The sequence below is a fragment of the Bos indicus genome, chromosome 8 (genome assembly GCF_029378745.1).
Source record: "Bos indicus isolate NIAB-ARS_2022 breed Sahiwal x Tharparkar chromosome 8, NIAB-ARS_B.indTharparkar_mat_pri_1.0, whole genome shotgun sequence".
Classification (NCBI taxonomy): Eukaryota; Metazoa; Chordata; class Mammalia; order Artiodactyla; family Bovidae; genus Bos; species Bos indicus.
Genome location: NC_091767.1, coordinates 83,360,307 through 83,382,564, shown reverse-complemented (window position 1 = coordinate 83,382,564; position 22,258 = coordinate 83,360,307). Strand labels below are relative to the sequence as shown.

General features: G+C 39.0%; 2 protein-coding genes across 2 annotated transcripts in view; both read left to right on the top strand.

The window, feature by feature from the left end:
* Nucleotides 1–7,096, top strand: part of ZNF782 (zinc finger protein 782) — an 89,281-nt gene extending 82,185 nt beyond the window's left edge. The window contains exon 5 of the mRNA XM_070795128.1: nucleotides 3,544–7,096. Within this exon, the coding sequence (XP_070651229.1) occupies nucleotides 3,544–5,414 (1,871 nt within the window). The 3' untranslated portion in view covers nucleotides 5,415–7,096. The remainder of the gene's footprint in view (nucleotides 1–3,543) is intronic.
* A 5,084-nt stretch (nucleotides 7,097–12,180) lies between these two features.
* LOC139184609 (small ribosomal subunit protein uS8-like) lies at nucleotides 12,181–15,168 on the top strand. Its single transcript, XM_070795116.1, has one exon. The coding sequence runs from the start codon at nucleotides 12,210–12,212 to the stop codon at nucleotides 12,600–12,602; it is 393 nt and encodes a 130-aa protein (XP_070651217.1). The 5' UTR covers nucleotides 12,181–12,209; the 3' UTR covers nucleotides 12,603–15,168.
* The last annotated feature ends 7,090 nt before the right edge of the window (nucleotides 15,169–22,258 follow it).

The following is a 22,258-nucleotide window of genomic DNA, read 5'->3' as shown; positions in this document are numbered from 1 at the left end:
ATGCTGGGAGGGATTGGGGGCAGGAGGAGAAGGGGACGACAGAGGATGAGATGGCTGGATGGCATCACTGACTCGATGGATGTGAGTCTGAGTGAACTCTGGGAGTTGGTGATGGACAGGGAGGCCTGGCGTGCTGCAATTCGTGGGGTCGTGAAGAGTCGAACACGACTGAGCAACTGAACTGAACTGAACCCAGAGTTTTTACTGTAGGCACCCATATATCAAAATTCTAGGCTTTCTGATAGAAGCTAATTATTCAGCATAAATATATTTTTTGTACAAACAGTTTAAGCACATTGAGCCCCTCTTAGCAATTCTGGTAACCATCTTGAAATCTGAGTTCCCAAATGCTAGTTAAGGGCTCATCTTGTAAGCAGGCTTTTCTAAGGGTAACAGTCTAGGCCTGCTGTGTTAAAAATTTTCACCACAAAAGCTATGCAAACATACAACATAAAACAGAGGAAGACAAACATATCTGACATATCAACTCTCAATGTAAATGGATTAAATACACCTATTAAGAGAAAAGGCTATCATATTGTATCAAAGAAATTGTTCTTGCTTAGTCACTAAGTCATGTCTGACTCTTTCACGACCCCATGGACTGTAGCCCTCCAAGCTCCTCTGTCCATGGGATTTCCCACGCAAGAATACTGGAGTGGGGTGCCATTTCATTAGCCAAGGGATCTTCCCAACCTAGGGATCGAATCCACGTCTCCTGTTTGGCAGGCAGATTCTTTACCACTGAGCTACTAGGGAAGCCCATCAAATAGTACATCTACAAAATAGTTTAGGAAGTTTGAAAATGCAGTCATGGATTATTAAGCCAGTAAACATAAAAGCAACTCAGTGTTTATTTATTTCAAAGTTCAGTTCAGGTCAAAAACAGGTGGAAAAAGGACATTTTGATAATGCTAAAGAAGATAATTTTTAAAGGATACAGAAAAGTTCAAAATATTAGTACACCAAATAAATTGTCATCAAGATTCATAAAACAAAAAACTGCAAGAGTTATAAGGAGAAACAGGAACTCATTAGAAGTAGTCAACCTTAATATCCCTCTCTAATTTTGTTTCACACCCTGTGGACTCTAGAATGTGTGTGTGTGTGTGTGTGTGTGTGTATGTGTTAGTTGCTCAGTCATGTCTGACTCTTTGCAACCCCATAGACTGCAGCCCACCAGGCCCCTCCGTCTATGGGATTCTCCAGGCAAGAACACTGGAGTGGGTTGCCATTTCCTTCTCCAAAAGGAACTATAGAAAGAAAGAAACTAAAGTCACTCAGTCGTGTCTGACTCTTTGCGACCCCATAGACTGTAGCCTACCAGGCTCCTCCATCCATGGAATTTTCCAGGCAAGAGTACTGGAGTGGATTGCCATTTCCTTCTCCAGGACTCTAGAAGAGTGCTTGGCAAACTGTGGCCCACATGCCAAATCCTGCCTACTGATTGTTTTGGCAAAGAAACATTTATTGGAACACAGCAATATCCATTTGTTTACATATTCAAGCTACAAGGCAGACTTGAATAGCTACAGTAGAGACTGAATAACCAGTAAAGCCTAAATCATTAACTCTATGGCCTTTCACAGAAAAAGTTTACCAACCTCTTATCTAGAAATATAAATAGCATATTTTATAAAGATGAATGTAGTATGTTCTGAAAACAAAGCTATGCAAACACGCTACATAACTAAATTTATAGAGGGATGCAAAGAATATCACAGTGAAGGTTTTATTTTGGAAAAGTGAGCAAAGCTTCATAAAGCATAGCTATGGTGCTATAGATTAAAAGGTGAACTATTATTTTAGGTACAACCAAGAAAGAGAAAATGCTTCTCATTTATGGGTTTTCCTTCAATTTTAAGATGCCTCTTGATTTTGGTGATGGGTATTTACTGTAAAGTCACAGATATGGGTGCTTTTATCCCTTTATAAAGTGAATGATATACAGGTAGTAGCTTCTTTCAGGTTTTAAAATAAATGTTGCTTAAATTTGTGAGAAGGATGTTACAAACTTTGTTTTTTGTTGTTAAGATTTGGGAAAATAGTGTGCCCTACCTGAAGGGCACCTACGTTCTCAAGGGTTCTAAGGCTAGAATGGAGGATAATTTAGGGAAAGAATGTGAGTATGAAGTTATTGTTGGAAATGAACCACTTAATGAGGACTGATACGCTATCAAAAATTAGAGCAGAAAATAATGTGTACTAGACAGGAAACCTGGGTTCGATCCCTGGGTCAGGAAGATCCCCTGGAGGAGGAAACGGCAACCCACTCGAGTATTCTTGCCTGGGAAATTCCATGGACAGAGGAGCCTGGTGGACTATAGTCCATGGGCTTGCAAAAAATCAAACACAACTGAGTATGCATGCATGCTCATGCTAAGAGGATTGGTAGCAAGAACACATAATGAGCATATAGTTAGTGTAAAACTTTGTTTTTCTGAATTACATCACTTTAATCTTTCATCTGTTGGTACCTAAGGTAGTACAACCAAAGCCTTCAAATATTTTTAGCATGGGCATGACATTTTTGCATGGAGTGTGGGTAACAAGAGGACAATAGCAGTCAAATGTTCATAGGAAATTTGTGGTAAATAAATATAAAAAAGGATACTTAAAAGATTTTTAGGGCCAACTGGAAACACAATCCTTAAGATCTTGCAGTGAATAAAAACTAGATATGTGGAAAAATAGATGGAAATTAAGGATTGGACAGGAGCAAGACTAGTCTGGAGGACATAAGTGAACAAATTTAAAAAAAGGAAAGGAAAGATTTGATGATTAAGAGGGATTCACTACTGAACAACCCTGATATAATACCAAGGCACTAGAACCAGGAAAGAGGGGTAACTCCAACATAGGCAGAAAAATTACTTTAACTCTCATCAGGTTTCTCACTTCCACCTATACACTTATGTTTCTGATTCTTTCTTTCAACGTAAGAAAGTTGGTGCCATGATTTTTGTTTGTTTGTTTGCCATACATGTAGCTTGCAGAATCTTAGTTCCCAGACCAGGGTGGAGCTCCAGTTGGAAACATACAGACTAGTGGTTTTCTTATCATTGTACTCAATGTTTCACTGTGAATATAGTCACTGGTGTGCTTCCCTAAGGCAAACTCTATCTCAGTAAAGCCACTAAAAGCAATTCTCCATTGATACATTTTGTTATCTACTTAGAGCAAAATCCTTGTCGAATTCATTCCAGTCTTTGTTTTCTCTGTTCCCAGGATTCAGCTCTCTTAAATACATTCTCTTTTCTTAATTGTTGCTTTCCTTTATATCCTCTTCTTTTTCCAGTTTTGAAAATTATGGTTTAAGTTACCAAAGATATGTGTAATTTCATTTCTAGATTGCTCTCTCTTTTTCCACTAGAAAAAGTTTTTAACAACAAAAGAAGAGAGAATATAAACTTGAAATTATTTTGGGGAAAGAAACTGAGCCAGACACCAAGGAGTCAAACACATAATGGGGCATAGGTATATAAATCTCATTTTATAAGTGTGTTAAGTATCATAAAATATTCTTAATTTTCTCATTTTTAGAAGAATTCCAACCTGATGAACTCTTAGAGGAGAGCCTAGAAAACCAAGGCAAACGTTTCAGGCAAGTTTTATTCATCAACAAATCATTGACTATGGAACAAGAAATATCAGGAAAACCATGTACTCTGGACATAAACATTTTTCCTGCAGAAACAATACCCTGTAAATTTGACACTACAGGGTCTACTTACTTGCTTCTTAGCTCACTGGCCCCACACTGTCAATATTCAAAAAAGACTTATGCGCCTAATGTATGTGAGAATTGGCTTTTCAGTATTAAGGACGGCAGAACTAATACTGGAGAGAATTCTTTTGTTTGTAGTAAAAATGTGAAAACCTTTGGACATAAAGACAAAGTTATCCAGCAACAGACAATTCAGACTTTGCAGCAAGCTTTTGAATATAATGAGTGTAGAAAAGATTTTCTTGAAAAGACTGCCCTTGTTATGTCTAAGAGTACCCATCCAAAAATGAAACCTTATGAATTCAATAAATTTGGGGAAAACGAACATGAGAAATCAACCTTGATAGTTTCTCAGAGCAGTCATCCAGAGGAGAAGAGTCACTATGAGTTTAATAAATATGAATGTACTAAAAACAGAAATAATTTTAGTAGGATCACTCAAAAAACTGACATAGAAGGGAAATCTTTCAGCCAAAAATTACACACTAAAGAACAGGAAAAATTTTATATAGGGGTGAAATCCTTTGAATATGGAAAGAATTTCAGCCATAATTCAACCTTCCCAGTGCATCAGAGAATTCACACAATAGAACAAACCTATGACTATGGCACATGTACAGACACTTTGGGTTACCAGTCAGCTTGCAATGTGCATAAGAAAACTCAAATAATGTTGAAACCCTATGAGTGTAATGAATGTGGAAAATCCTGCACTAAAACTTCATGCCTGATTCAGCCTCAGAAAAGTCACATGGAGGAGAAACCCTTTGAGTGTCATCAATGTGGGAAAGCTTTCAGTGAGAAGTCACGTCTAAGAAAACATGAGAGAACTCACACAGGAGAGAAACCCTATAAATGCGACGGATGTGAGAAAGCTTTCAGTGCAAAGTCAGGACTAAGAATACATCAGAGAACTCACACAGGAGAGAAACCTTTTGAATGTAATGAATGTGGGAAATCTTTCAACTATAAATCAATTCTCATAGTACATCAAAGAATTCATACAGGGGAGAGACCCTTTGAATGTAATGAATGTGGAAAATCTTTCAGCCATATGTCAGGCCTAAGAAATCATCGGAGAACTCACACAGGTGAAAGACCATATAAATGTGATGAATGTGGGAAGGCTTTCAAACTGAAGTCAGGCCTAAGGAAACATCATAGAACTCATACAGGGGAGAAGCCCTATAAATGTAATCAGTGTGAGAAAGCATTTGGCCAGAAATCACAACTCAGAGGACATCATAGAATTCACACAGGGGAAAAACCCTATACATGTAATCATTGTGGGGAAGCATTTAGCCAGAAGTCAAACCTTAGAGTACATCACAGAACTCACACTGGGGAAAAACCCTATAAATGTGATGAGTGTGGAAAAACTTTCAGGCAGAAATCAAATCTTAGAGGACATCAGAGAACTCACACTGGGGAGAAACCCTATGAATGTAATGAATGTGCCAAATCTTTCAGTGAGAAGTCAGTCCTAAGAAAACATCAGAGAACTCATACAGGAGAGAAACCCTATAATTGTAATCACTGTGGTGAAGCTTTCAGCCAGAAATCAAACCTCAGAGTACATCAGAGAACTCACACTGGAGAGAAACCCTACAAATGTGATAAATGTGGAAAAACTTTCAGTCAAAAATCAAGCCTTAGAGAACATCAGAAAGCCCATACAGGGAAATAAAAATATAAATATAATGAAGATGGAAAAACTCTGAGCTGAAAATAAAGTCTCACAATACAAAATACATATGAGAGAACTCCTAAGAATATAATAAAAACTTGGAAGTTCTTATGCAAGATACTAGTTTCACTCAACATCAGAAAACTTAACATGAGCAAATCTCTTGGAATATATTTTATATGGGCAGTTTCATCTTGAGTATAGTCCTCATTGTAGATCAGAGAATTCAATCCAGTAAAGAAACTAAAATAATACAAGAAATACTCTAGGCATTCAATCCTTAGAAAACTCACACTGCAGAAGAACTCTGAGAATGTAATGAATGTGTCATAACTTTGTCCCAGCAAATCAAAATTTACTCATCATTAGAGAAATCAAACAGTGAGAAAATTGGGAATGGAGTAAATGTGAGAACTGTTAGTCAAACACCAGTTTTTTCAATAAGCAGAAAATAACATAAAGGGTAGAGACCTTACAGTATATTAAAACAGACAAGAAAACAAGGTAATGGATGTGGGGAATCCTATGTCCAACCTCTATTTGACTAACATAAGGGTAATAACTATATGACATATAATGACATATGTCATATGATATGTGACATAATGATATATTCATTGTTCACCAATAACCATTTCCTCTTTTTCTAATGCCATACCTAGCTTAAATTTCTCAACCACTGTCATCCAACTTGAAATCCTATTTTTAACCTCTAGATAGTGAAATGTAGGGCTTAATGACAAGTCTTACTAAATACATCTCTCAAATTCTTAATGTTTTCTCCTGTCCCTTGTCAGAATGCAGTGGATATTACCCCCAGCAAAACCAAGGGGCTTATGCACAGAAGATGAAAGAGTACAAAATAGAAAGAAACAGGGCCAAAGAATAAATATTGAATGGAATTTTCTCCTGCATGTACACAGACATTTTGCTATGAGGAAATAGAATTGTTCTTTGCTGAGCTTCTGCAGGTTCGAGTATACTTAATACTGACATATACTCAAACCTATGAATATGATTTCTGTGGACATGTGAACTCAGTGAAGTATATCAGAAATATCACACAGGAAAAACCCCTGGCAAATCCTGAATGATCATAGCTTTTGTCCATATCTCTTCCTCGTCAGTCAGGTGAGTATCAGGGGAAGATATCTAATATTACTGCATATATAGGTAATCCATTACCCAAAAAAATGAGATCTCATTGAATATCTGATAACTGAGCTGTCAAAGCTCAATTTGAATATGTCAAAGCTTTTAATGAGTCATCAAAGTTTAATATCACTCAGAGTTTGTTATAAGGGAAAAAGTTATCAGTTTGAGAAAGTTAATAATAGCCTTTATGTTAATCAAAACTGTTGTTTCTTGTGTAATATTAAGACATTTAATGAACTATAACAGTATTGGTTCATGCACATTTACTAGAATAAGAAGATTTTTAAAAATAAGAAATAAATGGTATAAGTTACACAGTGTTGAATATATGCGAATATTTTCTGAGTTTTCTGTTTACATCAGTTTGTATGTGCATGCCACTTAAATGTTTGTTTTGTATGTATCCTAGAACTCTACAGCATTGTAATAGAATTATGTACCCCTTATTTAGTAACTGTTCTGATATTAATACATCATCTACATGTATACTAATAACAAATAAACCTTTCACAGGAAGTATCTGAAAATTCGAAATCCTATACCACATTTCTTTTCTCTTGTTGCCTCCTGACATGTGCATATAGGAAAGGCCATTTTTACTAAGCTGTCTTTTTTCAACAAAGACAAACCCTGTTTTCTGTGTACTTTTGTATTATCTCAGGGTCACTAATACAAATATTGTGTTGAAGCCTACACACATACAAATTTATATAAATGTGTTTGTATCCTGCCTCTCTTCAATGTCACTGAATCCTTCCTCAGTTGTATCAAGTATACTGATAATCCATCCCTTAAAAGGCATTCTTCATTTGTTGGTTTTTTTTTATTTCCAGCATTTAAATTTTACTATAATTTCTCTCTCTTCTGAACTAACCTATCTGATCTTGAATGTTATTTAGCTTTTTTTACAATCATTTTATATGGTTTGTGGCATTCTCTGTCTCAGTTAAACAACTGCTTGAGTTCTTGTTTCTCCCTGCAGCTACCTAGCTCTCCAGACTTTGGACTCGTTTTTTGCCCCATAATCTCAGATATCTGATGTAGTCAAAAAAAAGTTGTTAATTGAAACTCTTCCCAGCTATCTTCTTATTTAAGAATAGAAACAATGCTTTTTCCTGCTCTCTAATGATCTGAAATGTAACTGAGAGTTGTTAGTTGATTTTTGACATATGTTCCTGGGTAATTTGATATGGAAATGATGATAAAATAATTGGATATTCACATATTTCAAATGCACCTTGATATTTATACAATAATTAAAGTTTTATTCAAAATAGATTATAAACTTAAACAAAATAGCTAACAGTATAAAATTTCTGTTGGGAAACATAGAAACTGCTTTGAAGCATGGAGAGATTTTTAAGATGTAATACAAAGAATTGTGTGAGACATAAAAGCAAAAAAGATAAGCTGGAGTTTATTAAAATTTAAAGTGTTTGCTTTTCAAGATTTTATTTTGAAAACAAAAAAATCACACATTGGGAGAAAATGTCTCTAATAGATGTATCTGTCAAAGTACTGAAATTCACAATATTCCATGTTCATAATGCAATAACTCCAGGCCAGAATACTGGAGTGGGTAGCCATTCCTTTCTCCAAGAGATCTTCCCACCCCAGGGATCGAACCCAGGTCTCCCACATTGCAGGTGGATTGTTTATCATCTGAGTCCACCAGAGAAGCCCAATAATACAAACAACTCAGTTTAAATTGGGAAAAAAGATAAGATTAAAACAGGTATTTCACAGCAGAAGATATATAGATAGCCAGTAAGTACTAGAAAAGATTCCAAAGGTTTAATCATCAGGAAAGTGTAAATTAAAACTATAATGCTATAATGTGATAGCATTAAAAATCCATTTGATAATTCCTTGTAAAAGTAATGCTGCTGCTGCTGCTGCTAAGTCACTTCAGTCGTGTCCGACTCTGTGCGACCCCAAGGACGGCAGCCCACCAGGCTCCCCCGTCCCTGGGATTCTCCAGGCAAGAACACAGGAGTGGGTTGCCATTTCCTTCTCCTATGCATGAAAGTGAAAAGTGAAAGTGAAGTTGCTCAGTCGTATCTGACTCCCAGCGACCCCATGGACTGCAGCCCACCAGGCTCCTCTGTCCATGGGATTCTCCAGGCAAGAGTACTGGAGTGGGGTGCCATTGCCTTCTCCAAAAGTAATGCTGCCTTATCTAAACCAACCATTTCAATTCTAGGTGTTTACGCCTAGCAAAACTTAAATTATTGTAAAAAATAAAATAATTTTTTAAAAAGAATTGTATTAAAATGTTCATAGAATCTTTATTTATACTATCCCCAAGTTAGAAAGAACCAAAATGTCCATCAGCAGATAGATGTATAGTCAGTGATGTTGCCTAACAATGGAATACCACTCAGTAATGAAAATGAAGAACCTATTAATATTACACTAATACATGTAACAACATTAATAAAAGGAAGCCAGGCACCAGAAAATAGAGCTGTATGATTCTATTTATGCAAAATTCTAGGAAAGACGTCTAATCTAGAGGGATAGGAAGCAGCCCATTGGTTGCCCTGGTGTGGGGTGAAGATTAATTTGGTAGGGGAACGAGGGAATGTTTTAATATGACAGAAAGTTCTATGCAGATTGTGATGGTATTTACAAAGGTATATAAATTTTCAAAACTTATCAGAAGGTATCAAAAATGCATGTTCATGTTAGTCGCTTAATCGTGTCCAACTGTTTGCAACTCCATGGACTGTAGCCTGCCAGACTCCTCTGTCCATGGAATTCTCCAGGGAAGAATACTGGAGGGGGTTGCCATACTCTCCTCCAGGGGATCTTCCTGACCCAGAGATCAAACCTCGGTCTCCAGCATTGCAGGCAGATTGTTTACCATCTGAGCCACATATTTATATAAATTACACATCAATATATCTGATTTTAAAGATTATAGAAGTGAATTTTGGATCTCCAGCATATTATGGGACTCAGATTCTGAATTCGTCACATGGTTCACTTGCTTTACTCCTTGTATATTTATTCCCTTCTCCCTCCCATGTGGCTGTGTGACCTTGGGCAAGGCAGTTCTCCTTTATATCCCTCAGTTTCCTCATTTGGTAGGGGTGCATAATGATGGTAATTACCTACAATGCTTCTTGAGGGCATTTTCTGAGTTAATCTATATGTCAGTTATTTTAAACTATGCCTGGCACAGAGTAAATGAGCAATAAGTAATAACTAACCATTATCTTTTGAATTGTGGTGCTGGAGAAGACTCTTGAGAGTTCCTTGGACAGCAAAGAGATCAAACCAGTCACTGTGAAAGGAAATCAACCTTGAATATTCATTGGAAGGACTGATGCGGAAGCTCCAATACTTTGGCCTCCTAATATAAAGAGCTGACTCACTGAAAGAGACCCTGATGCTGGGAAAGATTGAGGGCAGGAGGAGAAGAGGGTGACAGAGGATGAGATGGTTGGATGGCATCATCAACTCAGTGGACATGAGTTTGAGTGAACTCCGGGGGACAGTGAAGGACAGTGAAGTCTGGTGTGCTGCAGTTCATGGGATAGCAAAGAGTCAGACTTGACTTAGCAACTGAACAACAGCAAACCATTACCTATTTTACTACTACTATTAAAAACAGAGCTTAAAGCAAGATTTTAGCTGATATAATAAAAAAATACATTAGGCCTAAAGGAGATTCAGCCTTGATATAGGTGGGAATTCCTCATATTCTTGAGGCATTACATTTTATCTGATGATACGATTCCTGAAATTTTGGAAGCTTCAGACCTGTGCACTGGCCTATGTACCTCAGCCAAATTTCCAAGTGTCCAACTCCCAGGAAATTTCTTTTCCACAACAGCAGGAAAATCACCACCTGTGACTATCTCTCCCCTTCCCTCCAGAGCTTCTCTCTGATAGAAGTCTGAACTAAACTGGAATATTGTCACTTGGGTTCTCTGTTACAAGTTCTTGCATCCAGGGTAGGAGTTACACAGCAGATGTATACCTATTCTAGACAGAAGTCACGCTTTAAGATAGAACCAGCAACACACACACACACACATGCTCTAATGGTCACTACTGCCCTGAGTCCTGTTTCCTTGCTATACTGAAGGTGATTCCATTAATGCCTTTTAACACAGGAACTGCATCTTGAGTTCTCTTGTGTACAGGAGTCACTTCATGGTGACCTCTCTGACAAAAGATTTAGAGATCAGCAGGTGATTTGGCCCTAATCATGGGCAAAAGGCATGAAATTTTTCCTTCTTTACCAGAGCTTATGTCAGAACCTTAAAAAGACACCATTTCAAGTAGTAGATAGCCTCCTGCCAGGTTACAGAGTTTTGGGGGGCATGACTTGGGCCAGAGTTTGAGAACTCATCTTCAAGGTCAGTGGAGAATTTTGAGAAGGACCTTGAGATAAGATTGAGCTTGATGAGACAAATTTGGAGAGTAGAGTGACATATATACATGACCATGTATAAAACAGTTGGCTAGTGGGAACCTGCTATATAGCACAGGAAACTTCTTGGTGCTCTGTGATGACCTAGAGGGATGGGATGGGGAGGTGGGAGGGAGGTTCCCAAGGGAGGGGATGTATGTCACTTGGGTTGACATACAAAGCTGATTCACTTTGTTGTACATTAGAAATTAACAACATTGTAAAGCAACATACTCCAATAAAAAAGAAATTTTAATAGGAAAAAAATATTTAACTCAATTCTCAGAGGCCCCTGCATATTCCTAAGGGAAACTTAGAGTCATCAGTGGTGAAGGCATGACTATACCTGTAAATTCTTCAGCAGTGGGTGAGATGAAATCAAATGGAGTGATGAGACAAAGTGGTTTTTTACTTGATAGTATAACGTTTTCATGTCAAAATTATTGGAACAGTGCAGAAACAAACTGTACTCACAAGATACAGGAAAATAAGTATAGAAAGTTGTAGTGAAAAGATGCAGTCATATTTATGCATGCAACAGAAGCCACCAAGTTGCCATCAATTGTGCAACTTTATTCCCTGAACTAATGCTTTATATCCACATATTTTAAATGGAAGTGAGGGTTTGGGGCCTTTATTTTTCAATGTACAGCATATGTTTTGGTGACTTATCCATGGAAAAAGCAAACCCAATGTCTAATCTCTGCAGGAGGCTGAGCAATATCTTATCCTGAGTCTACAAGCCAAGTGTTTGTCCCATGGAAGCCCCTTTGTAGCTGGCAGCTCCTGGACATGAAGGTGACCTTTCTGGTACAGACAGCACAGATGCTGATGTCTCCAAATAGGCAAACCAGGTAGACTTCAGGGGCCTCCTGTAAAGCCCTACTAGTACCACACTGGAAATACAAGCCAGGCTACAAGGTTTGAGCAACTTCCCAGATCAAAATCTGTAATGGCTATTGAGGATCAGAAGCCTCTGGGATTTCTAATTCTGCCTGATTTCACAGAGAACAATCCAGCTGAGGCAGGGGTGGTGGCACTGTCTTGCCACTGGTGCCAGGGGTTTTCAGGATGCTGGGGATCATGACAGGTGTTTTTGCTGGTCTGCTTGCTGTACGCTTCAGGCTGTCAAGCAATGTTTCCTATACATGTGCCTTTTCTGTGTAATCTTTAAGAGCAAAGAGTAGCTCTTTCCGCCATCTTTCCGTGCCGCCAGAATGGTGCGCATGAATGTCCTGGCCGATGCTCTCAAGAGTATCAACAATGCCGAAAAGAGAGGCAAATGCCAGGTCCTTATTAGGCCGTGCTCCAAAGTCATCATTAGGTTTCTAACAGTGATGATGAAGCATGGTTACATTGGCGAATTTGAAATCATTGATGATCACAGGGCTGGGAAAATTGTTGTGAACCTCACAGGCAGGCTAAATAAGTGTGGAGTGATCAGCCCTAGATTTGATGTGCAACTCAAAGATCTAGAAAAATGGCAGAATAACCTGCGCCCATCCCGTCAGTTTGGTTTCATTGTACTGACAACCTCAGCTGGCATCATGGACCATGAAGAAGCAAGACGAAAACATACAGGAGGGAAAATCCTTGGATTCTTTTTCTAGGGATGTAATACATACAAATAAAATGCCTCGGGGGGGGGGGGGGGGAGAGCAAAGAGTAGCATCTGTGCATGAAAGAGTGCACGACAGCCGCTGACACGTACCATACTTAGCTCTGAACAACATCTGGGGAAGGCAGTGGCAACCCACTCCAGTACTCTTGCCTGTGAAATCCCATGGACGGAAGAGCCTGGTAGGGTCTTTTTGGGATACAATGAAAACACTGCTTAAGGAGGAGTTTATAGCTAAATAATATGAAAAGATTGGAAAACTTCACTAAAGAGGCTAAGTCATGGGGTCTCAAAGAGTCTGACATGACTGAGCGACTTCACTTTCACTTTTCACTTTCGTGTATTGGAGAAGGAAATGGCAACCCACTCCAGTATTCTTGCTTGGAGAATCCCAGGGATGGCGGAGCCTGGTGGGCTGCTGTCTATGGGATCGCACAGAGTCAGACATGACTGATGCAACTTAGCAGCAGCAGCAGCTGAACATCTAAATGCGGACTTCTTTAAGCTTGGGCACATTACACCTACTTATCAATAATAAAGGTTTATCAAAGGAAGGAGTACATGAATGATGTTTATAACCAACAATACACTGGTAATTTGTTTTTATATTATTAATATATTTTTCTTGGGAAAAGAATACAGTTTTTATTTTTTATTTTTTTATTTTTATTTTTTTTTAGAATACAGTTTTTAAAATAAGTCTGGCTTAGCCTCTTTAGTGAAGTTTTCCAATCTTTTCGTATTATTTAGCTATAAACTCCCTCTTAGCAATGTTTTCATTGCATACCATGATTTGGGTATAACTATCGTGATTGTAGAAGAGATTTTGTATGATGTCTATCTTTTTAAATCTGCTGAGGCTTAATTTGCGGCCTAACATATAATCTCTTCTGGAAAATATCCCATTGGGCTTTGGATACAATATTCTGTATATGTCAGATCTAGGTGGTTAATTGCGTTGTTCAAGTTCTCTATTTCCTTATGTATCTTCTGTCTGGTTGTACTGTTCATTAGTGAGGTACTAAAGTCTCCCTGGGAGAAATATCAATAACCTCAGATATGCAGATGACACCACCCTTATGGCAGAAAGTGAAGAAGAACTAAAGAGCCTCTTGATGAAAGTGAAAGAGGAGAGTGAAAAAATTGGCTTAAAGCTGAACATTCGGAAAACTAAGATCATGGTATCCGGTCCCATCACTTCATGGCAAATAGATGGGGAAACAGTAAACAGTGGCTGACTTTATTTTGGCGGGCTCCAAAATCACTGCAGATGGTGATTGCAGCCATGAAATTAAAAGACGCTTACCTCTTGGAAGGAAAGTTATGACCAACCTAGACTACATATTAAAAAGCAGAGACATTACTTTGTCAACAAAGGTCCATTTAGTCAAGGCTATGGTTTTTCCTGTGGTCATGTATGGATGTGAGAGTTGGATTATAAAGAAAGCTGAGTGCAGAAGAATTGATGCTTTTGAACTGTGGTGTTGGAGAAGACTCTTGAGAGTCCCTTGGACTGCAAGGAGATCCAACCAGTCCATCCTAAAGGAGATCAGTCCTGAGTGTTCATTGGAAGGACTGATGAAGCTGAAACTCCAGTACTTTGGCCACCTGATGTGAAGAGCTGACTCATTTGAAAAGACCCTGATGCTGGGAAAGATTGAAGGCAGGAGGAGAAGGGGATGGCATCACTGACTCAGTGGACATGAGTTTGGGTAAACTCCAGGAGTTGGTGATGGACAGGGAGGCCTAGCGTGCCTCCCTGGGGTTGCAAAGAGTTGGACACGACAGCAACGGAACTGAGCTGAAAGTCTCCCTATTATTACAGAAATGTTTGTTTCCCCCTTCAGTTGTGTTTTTAAAGGCTACTTACCTCCCAGGATATTTACGACTTTCTTAATTCCCTTAACATATGGGATTGCTTTAGAATGCCCTACTTCTTAAATGTCTGGCTCCCAAAAATGAAAGAAAAATTAAGAGAGAAAAAGAAGTGCTGGACTTATACATCCTCTTGAAATTGCTTCAGCCAGATAAAGAGGGGCTTGCAAGAATGGCAGCCTGCCTCTGTGTCCACACTTCTGTCATCAGAAGCAGTAGTCAGCAGTAAAAGAAGATTTCCAATATTTGGGGGTCATTCTCCTTATTGCTCACCCTGTTTCCACAACAGGAAATACATAAAACTACATAAAAACTGCTTCAGGAACATGTTCATGGTTGTCTGCACAAGGTTGAAGGTGTGTGAGATGAGTAACTGCTATGGTGCTAAAAGCTGAAATTGACTAAAATCAACTTCAATTTATAGGACCAATGCTTCTCCAGGAATAGAAATCTTCAGTAGACTCCAAAACAGTTACAACAGACAGATTCTGCCAGCATAATTTTTGTCTGGATAGGGAGACAGATTCCTGGTCCTTCCTAACCCCACCATCTTCCCTCTAGCTCTACCTCCTTTTCATATTATTCAAATTTACAATGGTTAATTGTGTATTTAAGGGACAATGTTATGTTTTGTTTCTATAACAGCATTTTTCACCATATAAATTCTGTTGCTTATTTCTGAATGCTCTCCAGTTTGTGGCTTGGAAGTTCTCAGAGCTTAAGTCAATATCTTCAGTCACTGGAAAGCCAAGTATATTGTTTCTAGGAAGCTAAATGTTTTGGTCAGATTTGATGTATGATTTATGTTTTATTTTATCTACAAGATTATTCTTTAAATCCATTGGAAAGATTTTTAGTTTGGAGGGGGTAGTTTTCTGAGAGATAAATCTTCCCTACCCAATTATCTGGCAATCCTACTTTAATTAATTTCACTCTATCTGGTGAGGCCTGTTAAGATTATTTGTAAAATTTAATTATGGGAGACCTAGCGTCTTTTATTTCCCAAATCAGCCATGGCTTTCAGGTGGCTGCTGTGGAAGGACTATTTAATACAAGTAAACCAAAGGCCCCCTGAATGCCTGTGGACCATTGAGCAGACAAGCTCTTCGTGAAAAGTTAGTATCTTTTATTTTTTCACAAATCACCACAGCTAATTAGCATCGCCTCCTTTAAGTTTCTTATTGGCATGTGTTAATCAAAATTAACCCACCATATGAAATAAGCATGTTGTATTTTAAACTAAGAAAACAGAGAAATGTGAAGAGCAATATTACTAAGTCACGTCACTCAAATTTGATATGCTTATTACAATGACATTGATCTTTGTGTCTTAGCTTCTGAATGTGTTTGGTGTAGTGGATAACTCTGGCAATTAGATGGTCCTTCTTGATGATGTTTTTACATGCATAAAGAATAATAGGATTACAATGAAAACCAAATGTACTGAAAGGAAGGAAATATTTTTAAAAATAATTTTGGTATAGAAGTAAATGTGATACTTTACTAATACATAAGATACCCAAATCTCTTGTGAGATATATAAACTGTCATAATTTCAAAGCAGAGATGAGCCAAGTAATATTTCTAAATACATATAACTACTTGTATGTGATACATGAGAATATTTATGATTTCTCTTTGTGACGGAGTGATAGGTACTCTGACACTTCGAATTTTTGTTGCCCATGTTCATAATTGAAGGAATAGATAAGTTTTAATAAGGGCTGGTTACATTTAAGATGTAATTTGGGGAGTTTCCTGGTGGCCTAGTGGATGGGTTCACTCCCATGGCCTGGATTCAATCCCTGGTTGGGGAACTGAGATCCCACAGGCCACACAATATGGCCAAAAAAAAAAAAGTTACTTTGAGTGACCTCAGCAAGATGGAAGAGTAGGTTGTCCCTGACCTCAGTTCTCCTTAGAGGAATACTGACTAGCAACTATCCAGAGACAAGATACCTTTGTGAAAATTCCAGAACCCAGAGGTAAAACTGAAGCACTCTCCTTGGACCGACAACAACAACAACAACAACAACAAAAAGGGACCACGTTAGAAAGGCAAGAGCAGCAGTTTCAATTTGATCTTATCACCTCTTCCCAAGGCTGATACAGCACTGCATCAAGAGACATCTCTGGGCCGATAGTTTCTCTAGTGGGAATTAGCCCAAGGTGGGCATACAACTTCCTCAGCATTGCAGATGCTTCTCAGAAGGCCCACTTGGATCTCACCTCACAGGAATTTGTGGAGCTGGACCACCTGATATTAGACAGAGATAAAGAAGGCAGCAGAGTTTATAGTAGCCAGCACAAATGTCTGCAAATCACATTCCTGCTGCTGGTTGTGCCTGAGCAGAGATCGTAGCCAGTGGTCTCTGCTCATTTGCAGACCCAGACCACTGGCTTCATGTGCCCAGGGAGCTCAACTGGCAGTTATATCAGGTTTGGGTCCCCAGCCAACAATCACTACTGGCTATAACATCCATTCTAGGGGCCACTCAGGGAAGTAAGACAGCAGCCCTTCCAACTGCTGAACATAATCTCTAGTCTCGCCCAACTGGAAAGCCTAGACAAAAAACATGGGCAGTTATGGAGTTCATCCTATAGCTGCATTGGGGTAGGAAGGTAAACCAGCTGCCCCTCTCAACTCAAGAGTATAGCCTCCAGCCCTTCATGAACACAGAACCAAATAGGGACTCTCAGGAAGCCTTAAAGCCCAATATATAGAACTGCCTGGCTGCAGAGCACAGCCTGTGCCTTCATCTAGCCAGTGACCCAATCAAAGAGAATAGCCTGAGCATAATTTGTGGCCCTCTCCTGACAAGTAAGCCCAGACAGCAACCCTATCCAACTGTGGAGCACAGTCTCCACCCCACCCAACCATATAGTATAGTTGACAGCCCCACCAGATGAAGGAACCTAATGGAGCAACTTTTATCAATAGTGGCACACAGCCTGCAGCATCCAATCACAAAACCAGCCTGTGACCCTGACCAATTTAAGGGCACAGCCTGCAGCCCTACCTGGCAACAGACCACAGCCTGAAGTCCCATCCTATCATAAAGCCCTACCTGCAGCCCTACCTGAACACAGACTTTAGCCAGTAGCACTATCCAGATGGGGAGCACAGTCTGAGGCCCCACCTGACTAGGTGGTATTGCAACGTGTGCCTGCAGCCCTACCCAGTCACAGAGGCCAATAAGCAGCAATGCTTTACAAAGGAACACAAACTGACCTGTCCAACCAGAGAGGAACACAGAACCCAACAAGTGGCACTACCTGACCATAGAGCACAGCCAACAGCCCCACCTAATCAGGGTGTCCAGTCAGTGCCTTCCCTCCCCATACTTCAGAGTAAGAGCAGTCAGAGCCTTCCCTCCCCCCACTTCAGAGTATGAGCAGTATAAGTATTAACTAGAGAACAAGCCTTACTTTCCCACAGGTGTTACCAGATAACCTGCCCAGGACACAAAGCTGAGATAACTGGTGAAGTTCTTCCCCTGACAAAGCAAACCTGTAAATTCTGGAAAAGAAAACTACTTCTTCAGTTGCACAGAAACCAAAACAAGGTACAAGGATCACAAAGAGTCAGGTAAACATGACATCACCAAAGGAAACTAATAAAGTTCTAAGAATGGACCCTAAAGATCTATTAACTTTCTGAAAAAGAATTCAGAATAATCCTCTTAAAGAAGTTTATCAAACTATTAAGAACACGCAGATAAATAACTAAGTGGAATTAGGAAAACAATACATGAACAAAATGAGAAGTTAAAGAAATAGAAACCAACACACACACTAAAATCCCATTGTATTCAGGATACAATGACTGAAGAACTCAACAGAGTTTCAATAGCTGACTTGACCAAACAGAAAAAAGAATCAGTGAACTAAGGTGCAGATAATTAGAAATTATCCAATCATAGAAGAAAGAGGAAAAGGAATTTAAAAGGATGAAGAAAATCTACAGAACTTGTAGGACACCATCAAAGGAAACAATATATTCATAATAGGAATTTAAGAAAGAGAGAAAGAAACAGTCTATTTAAAGAAAGAATGGCTGAAAGCTTCCCAAACTTGGGGAGAGAACTGGTCATATTCAAGACCCAAAAGTCTCCAGATATGTTGAACCCAAAAAGAGCTACATCAAGAGACATTGTAATTATTGTCAAAAGTCAAAGACAAAGAATTTAAAAAGTAACATTTAAGAGAGCCTCCCTCCTAAAACTATCAGTGGGTTTCAAAGCAAAAATCACTCAGGCGGAGAGAGTGGGATGTTGTATTCAAAATACTGGGGAGAAAGAAAGACTGTCAACTAAGATTGTTATGCCTAGCAAAGCTGTCCTTCAGAAATGAGATAAAGTGTTTTCCAAACAAACAAAAGCTAAACTACACCAGATCTGCCTTCCAGAAGTTGCTAAAGAGAATTCTTCAAGCTAAAATGAAACAATGTTAGCAGTGTAAAAGCATATAAACATGTAAAATTCAAAAGTAAAAGTAAATACAGGGGTCCCCAGTCACTTTTCACTTTCATGCATTGGAGAAGGAAATGGCAACCCTCTCCAGTGTTCTTGCCTGGAGAATCCCAGGGACAGGGGAGCCTGGTGGGCTGCCATCTGTGGGGTCGCACAGAGTCAGACAGTACTGAAGCAACTTAGCAGCAGCAGCAGCAGCAGCAGTCTCCAGCCTCTGGATCTATACTTTTTGTCAGATTGCAGCAGCATTAGTGCACAATAAATGTAATGTACTTGAATTATCCCAAAACCATCCCCCACCCCCTGGTCCATGGTGCCAAAAATGTTGGGGACCTTTGGGTAAATATATAGTCAAAATCAGATTCTCTAATATTGTTATAATGGTGGTGCATAAATAACCTTCAACTCAAGATTTAAAATGAAAAAACAAACATAATAAATATAACCATGACTATAGTGATTTTTTATTGGATTCACAATATTTTAAAAGCTGTAAACTGTAAAACATCAATAACCTAAAATATGAGGGAGAGGACTTCCCTGGTGATCCAGTGGTTAATACTCCATGATTCCAATGCAGTGGGCACAGGTTTGATCCCTGATTAAGGAACTAAGGTCCCAAATGCTGCAGGGCATGGCCAATAAAAAAATAAAATGTGAAAGAGGAGGGAGAAGTATAGTTTCCATATTTTGCCAAAATTATCAACTTAAGATAGTATTTTAAAATAAGATATCTTATAACTATAAGCTTCATGGTAACCACAAAGGGAAAATGTACAGTAATACACAAAAGATTAAGATGAAGGGAATCAAAGCACATCACCATATAAAAGTCACCAAACCACAAAGGTAGACAGCAAGAGAGGGAGAAAAGAAGAAAGGCACAACAAAATAGTCATAAAACAATGAACAAAATGGCAATAGTAAGTCTTTACCTATTAATAATTACTTTAAATATGAATAGGTTAAATTCTTCCATGAAAAGGCAGAATGGTTGAGTGGATAAGGGAGAAAAAAAAAGATCCCACAATATTCTGCCTACAATAGGCTCACTTAAACTTTAAAAACATGGGCTGAAATGAAGAAATAGGGAAAAGATATTCCAAGCAAAGTTATCAAAAGAGAGTAGGGATAGTTATACTTAAGTCAGACAAAATAAACATTAAACTAAAATTTGTCACAAGAGACAAAGAAGGTCATTATATAATGATAAAGTGGTCAATTCAAGAAGATATAACATGTTTAATATTTATGTACCCTACATTGGAACAACTAAATATGTAAAGGTCATACCAACAGAACTAAAAGAAGAAACAAACAGCACTACAATAACAGCAGGAGCCTTAATATCCTGACTTGTAACAATGGATATAACATTCAGCTACACTTGTGAGTTCAGTTCAGTTCAGGCACTGAGTCATGTCCTACTCTCTGTGACCCCAAGGATTGCAGCACACCAGGCCTCCCTGTCCATCACCAACTCCCGGAGTTTGCTCAAACTCATGTCCATTGAGTCAGTGATGCCATCCAACCATCTCATCCTCTGTCGTCCCCTTCTCCTCCCACCTACAATCTTTCCCAGCATCAGGGTCTTTTCCAATGAATCGTTCTTTGCATCAGGTGGCCAGAGTATTAGAGTTTCAGCTTCAACATCAGTCCTTCCAATGAATATTCAGGACTGATTTCCTTTACGATGGACTGGTTGGATCTCCTTGCAGTCCAAGGGACTCTCAAGAGACTTCTCCAACATCACAGTTCAAAAGCATCAATTCTTCGGCCCTCAGCTTTCTTTATAGTCCAACTCTCACATCCATACATGACCACTGGAAAAACCATAGCCTTGACTAGACGGACCTTTGTTGAAAAAATAATGTCTCTGCTTTTTAATATGCTGTTTAGGTTGGTCATAACATTGACTATGCCAAAGCCTTTGACTGTGAAGATGACAATAAACTGTGGAAAATTCTGAAAGAGATGGGAATACCAGACCACCTGACCTGCCTCTTAAGAAACCTGTATGAAGGTCAGGAAGCAACAGTTAGAACTGGACATGGAACAACAGACTGGTTCCAAATAGGAAAAGGAGTATGTCAAGGCTGTATATTGTCACCCTGCTTTTTAAATTATATGCAGAGTACATCATGAGAAACACTGGGCTGGAGGAAGCACAGGCTGGAATCAAGATTGCCAGGAGAAATATCAATAACCTCAGATATGCAGATGACACCATCCTTATGGCAGAAAGTGAAGAGAAACTGAAGAGCCTCTTGATGAAGGTGAAAGTGGAGAGTGAAAAAGTTGGCTTAAAGCTCAACATTCAGAAAACTAAGATCATGGCATCTGGTCCCATCACTTCATGGGAAATAGATAGGGAAACAGTGGCTGACTTTATTTTTCTGGGCTCCAAAATCACTGCAGATGGTGACTGCAGACATGAAATTAAAAGACGCTTACTCCTTGGAAGGAAAGTTAGGACGTCAGACACAACTGACACGACTTAGCAGCAGCAGCAGCAGCAGACAGCATATGGAAAAGCAGAGACATTACTTTGTCAACAAGGTCCATCTAGTCAAGGCTATGGTTTTTCTAGTGGTCATGTATGGATGTGAGAGTTGGACTATAAAGAAAGCTGAGTGCAGAAGAATTGATGCTTTTGAACTGTGGTGTTAGAGAAGACTCTTGAGAGTCCCTTGGACTGCCGGGAGATCCAACCAGTCCATCCTAAAGGAGATCAGTCCTGGATATTCATTGGAAGGACTGATGCTGAAGCTGAAATTCCAATACTTTGGCCACCTGATGCGAAGAGCTGACTCATTTGAAAAGACCCTGATGCTGGGAGGGATTGGGGGCAGGAGGAGAAGGGGATGACAGAGGATGAGATGGTTGGATGGCATCACCAACTCAATGGACATGGGTTTGGGTGGACTCCAGGAGTTGGTGATGGACAGGGAGGCCTGGCGTGCTGCGGTTCATGGGGTCACAAAGAATCGGACATGACTGAGCAACTGAACTGAGCTGACTAACTGATACCTACTATCACTATACTCTTAGTATGGAATATTTAACATAATTCTAATTAAGTAATTGAATGAATGCCCTTGGTATCTTGCTGGACTCCTGTTAAATTTGTCTGAAACTATCTACTTACTAAAGTATCAAGTGGTTTTAGAATAGAAGTATTAAATGATTTCTATCTAGAGCATGATAAAGTTGAAATATTGCTATCTGTACAGTTAAATTCACATACAAAGAGAAACCACTGTTCACTCAGTTAATATTTCCAGAACATGTGACATTTTAA

What these genes read in the sequence shown, in the direction of transcription:
- LOC139184609 (XM_070795116.1), top strand. Translation starts at nt 12,210, where the DNA reads ATGGTGCGCATGAATGTCCTGGCCGATGCTCTCAAGAGTATCAACAAT.